This window comes from Penaeus monodon, chromosome 10 (assembly GCF_015228065.2).
Source record: "Penaeus monodon isolate SGIC_2016 chromosome 10, NSTDA_Pmon_1, whole genome shotgun sequence".
Lineage (NCBI taxonomy): Eukaryota > Metazoa > Arthropoda > Malacostraca > Decapoda > Penaeidae > Penaeus > Penaeus monodon.
In genome coordinates, this window is record NC_051395.1 from 14,412,023 (window position 1) to 14,422,022 (window position 10,000).

General features: G+C 40.3%; 1 protein-coding gene across 1 annotated transcript in view; it reads right to left on the minus strand.

Moving 5' to 3' along the window:
• The window catches only part of LOC119577866, a 215,657-nt gene extending 211,182 nt beyond the window's left edge, over positions 1 to 4,475 (minus strand). Inside the window, exon 1 of the mRNA XM_037925489.1 lies at positions 3,935 to 4,475. Coding sequence (XP_037781417.1) covers positions 3,935 to 3,977 — 43 coding nt within the window. The 5' untranslated portion in view covers positions 3,978 to 4,475. The remainder of the gene's footprint in view (positions 1 to 3,934) is intronic.
• Between the last annotated feature and the right edge of the window lie 5,525 nt (positions 4,476 to 10,000).

The following is a 10,000-nucleotide window of genomic DNA, read 5'->3' on the forward strand; positions in this document are numbered from 1 at the left end:
TGTGTGTGTGTGTGTGTGTGTGTGTGTGTGTGTGTGTGTGTGTGTGTGTGTGTGTGTGTGTGTGAGTGATGAGAGAGAGAGAGAGAGAGAGAGAGAGAGAGAGAGAGAGAGAGAGAGAGAGAGAGAGAGAGAGAGAGAGTAGGCTTGTGTGGTTCTACGTTCACGTGTGTGTGCGCCTATGTATGAGGCATCTAAACACAATTAGTCTTTTAAACTATCATTTATATAATTACAATATATCTACCGCTTCAAGTAACACATAGTCCACCGACATTAAGAAACAATAACATCTTCCTCCATACAAGAAAAAAGTTCTAATATATATCAGTAAAGGATAGAATGGATTGATTAAACAAAAAAAAATCATAATAAAGCCATATTGTAATCAGTCAAAAATAAAGAACGTACACCAAATTAGAAATGTGATAATCATTAAACATAAGAGTTTGTTTTATATATATATATATATATATATATATATATATATATATATATATATATATATATATATATATATATATATATATATATATACATATATACATATATAGAGAGAAAGTACGAAAGATAAAAAACTAAGCACAATAAAGAAAGAAAGAAAAATGCAATAAAAGAAAACACAAAAGAAATGAAATGGAAAAAATAGCGTGACAAGATAAACAGAAGCGACAGGTTTTACGAGCAGTGTGAAACAAAACAAAAACATCAAAGGCAATACGAAGAAGAGAAAGAGATAACAATAAAAATAGCAAGGAGAAGAAAGGAGAAACAAAGCAAAAAGACTTAAAAGGCAAAGGAAAACTGTCTGAAGAGAGAGAGAGACAGAGAGAAAGAGAGATACTGTGTGGGAGGGAGTAAAGGGGAGAGGGAAAGAGAGAGGAAGTGAAAGAGGAAGTGGGAGAGGGAGAGGGAGAGGAGAGAGAGAGAGAGAGAGGGAGGGAGGGAGGGAGGGAGGGAGAGAAAGAGAGAGAGAGAGAGAGAGAGAGAGAGAGAGAGAGAGAGAGAGAGAGAGAGAGAGAGAGAGAGATAACAAATAGAGTTTGTTCCAGTAGAAGAGTACAACAAACTTATCTACTTTCAAGGAGAGAAAAGGTCCAGAAGTTAGTTATTCCCTCTATTCCCAATGAATTTTAATTGTTGGGGAAAAATATTCCGCCTATCACTTCAACATCGAGAGCAAATACCTACAAATATGGGTTAAGATATATAAAAGGACCGCACCAACTAGGAGAAAATTTAAGATCATAGCGTTGTAGGCAATGAAAAACTGCATTGACTGATGTCAAAATTAATTTGCAGAAGCCCACCGATTCTAGCTAGACGACGAAAATGTATCAGTGTTGACGCGGCTAAGTCCACACGTGACCTTATGTTTACTAAGTTCTCCCGCATTGTTAACACCTACTGCTCGGCCACTGTGCACCTACGTCACATGACGTCACGACGAATCACGTATTCCAATATTTTTTTAGCTTTTCATCTCATACGTATCTTAATTTTCTTTTCTTATATAAACCCGAGATGTTATTGGAAAATACTTTTTTGTGTTTCATAATGGCTTTGTTTCGACAGCTGGTCAGTTTCAAGTATGATTAACCAGTGTCAAGGCTGTGACAGTGGCTTTGGCGTTTTTTTTTGTTGTTTTTTTCCCAAAAAAAAAATCAGGTAAAACTGAGGAACTGATTCGTTTTTACAAAGAACATGGTTTATACTGAATACCATTGAGTGTGCAAAATGCGGAACGGACTATTCAGATGTGACAAATCAAGGAAAATAAACAATAGGCGTGTAAGATGGCAATTTCATAGATCAATATCCAAGTATACATGGTTTGATAAAAGTCACATAAACATTGAAACGAATCTGTTTTTCGTTAATCTATATTTAAGAAATTATTTCATTCTTATGAACAAGTTGCAGTCGAACTAGGTTTATCTGAAAAAAAATATATAATAAATAAATAAATAAATATATATATATATATATATATATATATATATATATATATATATATATATATATGTGTGTGTGTGTGTGTGTGTGTGTGTGTGTGTGTGTGTGTGTGTGTGTGTGTGTGTGTGTGTGTGTGTGTGTGTGTGTGATTAGGTTCGCTTCTGTCGAGAAGTGTGTTTCTTAGTGAGTGAGAAACAAATGGGTGGTATTGATAAAATTGTGGAAATAGACGAAATCATAGTCGGCAAGCGAAAATACAACGTTGGCCGCGCAATAGAGGGACAGTGGGTGTTTGGCGGTGTCTGCCATCAAACAAGACAATTTTTCCCTGTTGCTTCCCGAGACGCCGAAACTTCTCGACATCATCAAGGAAAAAAAATCGCGCCGGGTACAACAATACTTAGTGATTGCTGGAAGTCATATAAATGTCTTCAGCACGAAGGTTTTAACCATCTGACTGTGAATCATTCGCTAAATATCGTTGCCCCGTTCAGAGCCGTTCATACTAACACCATCGAGCGGAAGTGGAGAAAGGCGAAAGCGAAAGTTCCCGGCTACGGCAGGAGGAAATATCACTTTGTGGGGTACTTAGCGCGGGCGATGTTTCAGATGAATATCCCCGAGTCTAACAAACGTCTCCACGAATTCCTCCTTGCCGTTGCTCGCCTGTACCCTCCACGCGAAGCTATGTAAAATTATTACGGTAAAACTAGGCGGAGCTAAGCAAGTAGGGCGATCGGAAGGGGGTCCGGTGGCGGTTAGGGAAACAGGACGATGGGGGGGGGTTAGGATATTTTTTCGGAGGTCTGTTTTAAATCGTGCGATTAGAATGTGCTTGTTCTTCGTTCGTGCCTGCAATGCCGATTTGAATCTTCTGCGAACGATTATTGGCTCGGGTTTTTTATTTTTCCACTTTCTTTATCATTAAAATTACGATTCTTAGCTCGGATTTTTTATTTTTCTTCCACTTCATGTAACTTTTTTTTAATACAGTTTATTAGCGATCTCCCCTATATTGTTGGCTGGAGTTCGGATGCAGTCCTCTTATAAACCTTTACCCAAGTATGAATAGCCACAGAACAATAAATTTTAACATCGATAGCTTATAATTAATGCAAAAGCTATTAATGACTAAAAATAGCTACACTCCAAGTAGTGATATTATCACAAATGCACGTGACGTCACAGCAGGATTTCTTATGCCAGACACCAAACCCTTCGAAAGCAAATATATATTTCTTTCAGCTACCATCATAAACCTGGCTTCCCAGGATTTTGACAGACTCTACAATTCATTGTACAATCTTATCTATTTTCATTTTTTTACGGGGACTGCCGATGATTCAATGATGAACAACCAGAATAACAGCAATAACAATAATAATATTAATCAATAAATACTACTACTACTACTACTAATAATAATAATAATAATAATAGTAATAACAATAAATAATAAGTAACAATAATAATAATAATAATAATAGTAACAATAATAAAAAATAGCAGTAACAATAACATTAACAATAACAACAACAATAATAATAATAATATCGAAAACAAAACTCCAGTAATAATAATAATAATAATAATAATAATAATAATAATAATAATAATAACAACAATAACAACAATAACATGAAACTACACAAGCAGCTACTTAGCATATAACTACCAAGCCCTGTCTCAGTGTGGGTTCCTGCGGTTGACATAAATGAAAGGTGACAGTTGCCTTATTTAGTAATATGTATCCATAAATGGGAGAAGTATAACTCATGACTTCACTCTAGATGCGGTATTATTTACAATCGGCCTTGACTCATAGCTAGGAATAATTATTATTATTATTATAAAAACTCACTATTTCCCCAAAGAGGCAGCGTGACAATTACAACGTGCCTTGCTTCATTTCAGAAATATATTTAAAATCCGCACACGTTTTGTCATTATATAGTTGTTAAAAAGCGAAGTATAAACTCACGATCTCGACACAGAAGTGGCAAGGCTCTAACAAAGTGGTTCATGCTGGTGTTTTGCGCTTAACTGTCTGTCTCGTGACTGTTTACGTCTAGTTGCTCCTGTGTTCGGGTACCTGCAATGGCCGCGTCTTCGGTTATAGCAATATATATGAAATAAAGGAAAATAATGGATAGCCATTATTTTCCTTCGTGCCAATCATAATTTTGACACTTCTTTATGCGGTTCACGAGCAGAAAACTAACCCTGGTCATCGCTGGATCATGAGAAGTGGATTTATTTGGATTTATTCTTGTCTATACAACTTAAAATGTGAAGATTTTTTATAATGTCTCATGTACAGTACGTCGCAATTTAACGTATGAGTGGAGTGCAGTGTCTAATCATCCGTATTAAAAACAAACAAGGAGTATACGAAGTACAAATAGACATATTTTTTTAATAAATAAAACAAACACAAAACTCCGCGACTTTTAAAACCAGACACGCTCTCGCCCTCTGACATGACATGAAGGATTTATCAATAAACCGGCCAGAGTGATCGATAACCGTTTACCCCCCACCCCCTAGCCCCTCTTCCCTAGCCCCAGGTACTACGATCCCCCCACCCCTATCACTAACCCTCTCCCCGTCCCATACTATGTTGTTCCTCCCCCTATCCCTTCCCCCCCTTCCCTCGGTTCTACGTTACTCCTGCCCCGACACCCCCACCCCAACCCCACCCTTGGCGACCTTGCCCGAATGTTCGTTTCTCTTCTCATAACCGACCAACCATACTCCTCCCTCTGCCACTGCTCCCCCCCTCGCTCTCCCTTTACCCCGCGCTCCTCGATCCCTACTCTACATTTTCATTGTGATTTCGCTTGATTCATCTCGTGCCTCGTTTTTTTTATAATCGTTTACCTACATTTATTTATTTTTCTATATCTTTGTTTCTCCTTTCTTTATCCATCTATCTTCTTTTCCATCTATTGCTCTCTAATTTCAACTTATTCCCTCATTAAGATCCTTTCCCCTCCTTCCCTACACTACATTTTCATTGTGATTTCGCTCGATTCATCTCAGTGGGCTTTCTGTGCCTCATTTTTTTTATATTTTTTTAAATACTTTATTTTTAAATCTCATTTTTATTTATTTTTATTTTTCTCTTTATACTTATTTCTCCTTTCTCCCTCCCCTCTCTTCTTTTCCGTCCGTTACACTCTAATTCCCTTTCCTTCCATCTCCAACATTCTTAACCATTACACCACCCTGTCCACAAGTCCTTATCAACTCCTTTCCCATTATCTTCTGACCAACTCTGTGACCCTATCTGACCTGAAACGAAGACCCCCTCCCGTCCCCCTTCCTCCCCACCCTAACCCTCTTCCCCTGGCTACCTGCCGCGAACATCCCATCGGAAACAAGGCACACAGCGGTAGCTTTTCTCTTCCCCCTCGGAATCGGGATAGCCTTGGTTAATGGTTTCAAGAGGATTGGATAGGAGTTTCAAGAGGACCGGATAGCATCCGCGAGAGGATTGGATAGCAGCCTGAAAAAGAATGGAAAATGGACTGGATAATGGTCTGGAGAGGAGTCAACAGAAGTTTCAAGAGGATTGGAGTAAAGTTTCAGGAGGATGGGATAGTTGTTTCAGGAGGATTTGCGATAAGTTTCAAGACTGTAAAGAAGTTTCCATAGGACGGAGAGAAGTTTCGGGAGGATTGGATAGTAGTTTCAGAAGGCTTGGAGAGATGTTTCAAAGCACTGGATAGCAGTTTCAGGAGGAATGGTGAGAAGTTTCAAAGGGGCTTAATAATACTCTCAAGAAACATGGATAACAGTGGCGTACATAGATATATACAGAATACATATTATATACATACATCTATATCTAGTTCTCTCTCTCTCTCTCTCTCTCTCTCTCTCTCTCTCTCTCTCTTATATATATATATATATATATATATATATATATATATATATGTGTGTGTGTGTGTGTGTGTGTGTGTGTGTGTGTGTGTGTGTGTGTGTGTGTGTGTGTGTGTGTCGATATAGATACAGATATAGATAGATATAAATACACATATACATATACCTCTTCTCCTACCAATAATCTTTGCAAGTCAGAACGGATCCACAAAGTCAAGAATTTAATCTTATGTAAATAAACGTCCCTTTTTACTGTTATTTCTTCCTGTTTGTGCAACCAAAGGGAGGGATCACATTTAGGAAAGATATTTTTCCCAGGCAATACTAATGCGCCCGGAGCTGTAGCTGCCTCGGGAGGGGGAGGTAGAGAGGAAGAGGGATGGCACAGGGCGAGGAAGATGGGGAGGGGAGGGGAAGGGGAGAGGAAAGAGAGGCGGCCAAGGGCGAGAGGCGCGGGAGGGAGGGAGGCGGGAAATTGATGGAGAGAGGGAAGAGGGAGGGGGAGAGAAGGCTGCGGATGGAGAGGCGGGTGGAGGGAAGGAGAGAGGAGGACGAGAGATGGAGAGGTGGAGGGTGATGAGGAAAGGGAGGGGAGGGAAAGTAGGATTTCAAGCCAGACATTAGGAAGATGAAGAGGCAACGGCAGCAAGGAAGGAAAGAGAAGACAGGAGAAGCGACGAGAAGAGGAAAGAGAGAGAGAGAGAGAGAGAGAGAGAGAGAGAGAGAGAGAGAGAGAGAGAGAGAGAGAGAGAGAGAGAGAGAGAGAGAGAGAGAGAGAGAGAAGCCAACTAACCAACCCACTGAAAGAGACCATGACAATAGAGAGCGAATATTACAACACGACGCACAATTACCCTCAAGTTACTTTCACAACCGAGGATCAAAACAACATAACAAATCCCAGCCATCAACACCTGCAAATGAACAGATAAAACCAAATAAATAAATAAGCATTGGACCACATCTCTCCTAACCTTCGCGTGAGGTGTGCTCATTCAGCGGCGTTTCTTTTTACACTGGTTTCACTCCACTTTTAAAGGCTCTACAATTAAGCTTTATTTTCGACCGTAAACAACTTCAGCGCAATGATCAGCAAGCAGGTGAGGGAGCGAAGGATACGTGGAATTTCGATTAATTTAATCGTGTAGGCCTAGTCATTCCTTGCTGATTATTTCAGCCATTTATTCTGTAATTCATATTGTGTTTGTGAAGATTAGTTGGTTAATTTGAATTTTGCCTGTGTATATTGTTTCAGTTTGTATTTTATTTATATAATAAGATCTTAAAATGTATCATTTGGAATTTGTAAACGTGAGCGTGTATGTGTGTTTGCATATACATTATGTTTCTGTAAATTTGTACGACTGCGTGTTCGTGTGCGGGTGATTACGTGCACGTATGAGAATGCATAACATGCACCCATAAAAAATGTAATCAGGAAAGCAATCCATCAAAACAGAACAGCCAATCACAAACAAGCGAAGACAGAATGACGCTAAACTATGCCATTACGCCAACCTCCCCCCAGCTTACTGCCTCATTAGCATAGCTGCAAAAATATTATGATGTAATTGGGGATATCAGTAGCAGCGCCCGTCAAGAGGAGACTAATTAATGCCTTGAGTGCCTTATTGATCCCTGCGAACTCCGAAACTTCCTACTCGAGGATTTGTCCCGGAAAAAGGAGTCCGTGATCTCGCGTTGGCAACAGTGATTTGCTTTCGATTCCTTTAGGGATGAAAGGAGAGATACAAAGGGAAAAAAAAGTTTATGATCTTTTCAATTGATTTTTCGCTCATCTTTATCAAATGTATTTCTCGTATATTTATATTTGATGGGGGATATAAATATATTACGGCCAATGAGGGTCGATCTCCGGGGCGCCCTTGAAATCCGCTCTCTCTCTCTCTCTCTTTCTCTCTCTCTCGCAAGGTGGGTGCCGGTCAGGATGAGGGAGAAACAGGGAGAGGATGAAAGGCCGTAGAAGAGAGGCGGGAGCTGGGATTTCGGAGAGGGTGAGGGGGGGGGGGGTGCAGGTCATCCATTCATCACAACAGCAGGTCATCAGTAGGATTATGACCCCAAGAGGCATCGTTAGCTTAGCCGCGGTGTAACACCAAGGCATAATTTCCTATGCGTCTCTGCTTCCTCGTATTTCAGTGTCTACTCATATTTGCGAAAACGAGTGAGATATTGTTGTGGTTTTTGTAGTGTCTCTTTCTTTCAGAAGAGAGAGAGACAGACAGAGAGAGAGAGAGAGAGAGAGAGAGAGAGAGAGAGAGAGAGAGAGAGAGAAGAGAGAGGAGAGAGGAGAGAGAGAGAGAGGGGGAGTAAGAAGGAGAGGGAGAGGGAAAGGGAAAGGGAGGGAGAGAGAGAGGGGAGGGGAGAAAGAGGGAGAGAGAGAGAGGGAGGGGAGGGGAGAAAGAGGGAGGGAGGGAGAGAGAGAGAGAGAGAGAGAGAGAGAGAGAGAGAGAGAGAGAGAGAGAGAGAGAGAGACAGAGAGAGGGGGGGGGGAGAAAGAGAGGGATTAGAAAAGAAAGAGAATGAGAGACATATGTAGAGCAAGGAACAGAGAAACCGAAAACGGTAAGTAAAAACAGTAATCATCCTCTCATAAGCTTGCGTGTAAATTCCCTCCCTCCAACCACACTCTCCCCCATCCCCAACGCCCCCAGAGACCACATATGGGTAGGAGGAGAGGCAGTAATCACCCCTCCTCCCCTCCTCTACCCTTATTCCTCCCCCACTTCACACTCCCCAAAACATCATCATAATCACAATGAATACACATCATAACCCTTATATCTAAATAACGTTAAACACTGAACTGCCTATAAGGAGCTCGTTGCTGTATTTCACTTGCTAGAATGTTCGTGTTGTAAAAGGGAAAGTAAAGAAATGTACAACGGAAAAATATGTAACTGATAAAACTATAAAACTGGGGGAAGAGCTGTGAGCTTTGTAAATCGTAAAACCACATATATATAAAACAGGGAAGTTTACGAAATTCGACAAAAATGCAACAAAACACGAAAAAATGCTACAAATTCACAAAAAATACTTCTTCAATAAAGTAACAGACCGCGGGAAAACGTTTCATCACAATAAGAGCTTTGGTACAGTGAAGCTATAGTGAGCTTACGTGGAACTAACCAAGCTAAAGTGCTCGCTCAGGTAATTATGGCCTAAAGTAAATGCATTAATCTACTGCCATCATGACATGTTGGGCCGTAACAATGGTGGCCGTGGTTGTGGCGTTTGGTATTAGGTGTGGGACTAGTATATTAGTGGTAAAAATGACAACGGTGGTACTGGTAAGTATAATGGTGTGTAAAATGATGGCAGTAGTAAGGGTAACAATAGCAGTAATAGTGGTAATGATAGCAATGCGTCAGTAGTAACATTGATGATAGTAACTGCGGTGGTAATGTAGATGTAAAATCACCGTGCCACGTGTCACTTGTCAGCTGCCATTTGCACGTACGACGTGCCACCTTGGTGTGAAAGCGGCCTAAGTAAAAGGTTCTGTGGTGCAAACTGAAATAGTGATTCTGGCGGAGGCGGTGATGGGAATAGCGAGGGTAACGGTTCTGGAATTTTGTGTACAGGAGAGAGAAAATGTGTGCGTGAGTAAGAGAGAGTAAAAGAAATAAGTAGATAGAGAGAGAATATCTGTGCGTGCGTTGGTCATGTATAATGACTGAGAGAATAAATGAGCGCGTCAGTTGAACGTGTCCCAGTTATTCGTCTAGTTGTCCGTAAAGCACGATACTTTGCGCTCTACCAAAACAGTTCGTAATCAATTCATATATTTTCACTCGAGAGATGTAAATCCGCAAATGAAAATACCGACATAACCATCCTCCTCGCCCCCCTCTAAAAAAAAATATAACAGCCTTCACCGTAAGCCTTTGACGCGCCTAATTAATCATAAAAAGAATTTGTGTAAACAACGTTAGGAAAACTTTATAAAAAAAAAAAAACTGCTAATGGAATAAATTAGTAAAACAGCGAGCGGACAGCAATAACGTAAACAGGAACTTATGCAAGAACGACCTCAATATAGCCATGTGAGGAAGTGTTTTAAATATTTTTTGTATTTTTTAAGTGAGGAGGGGAGGGGGGGGGGTAATCAAGCGTGTTTTCGGGGAGGAAGGAGATG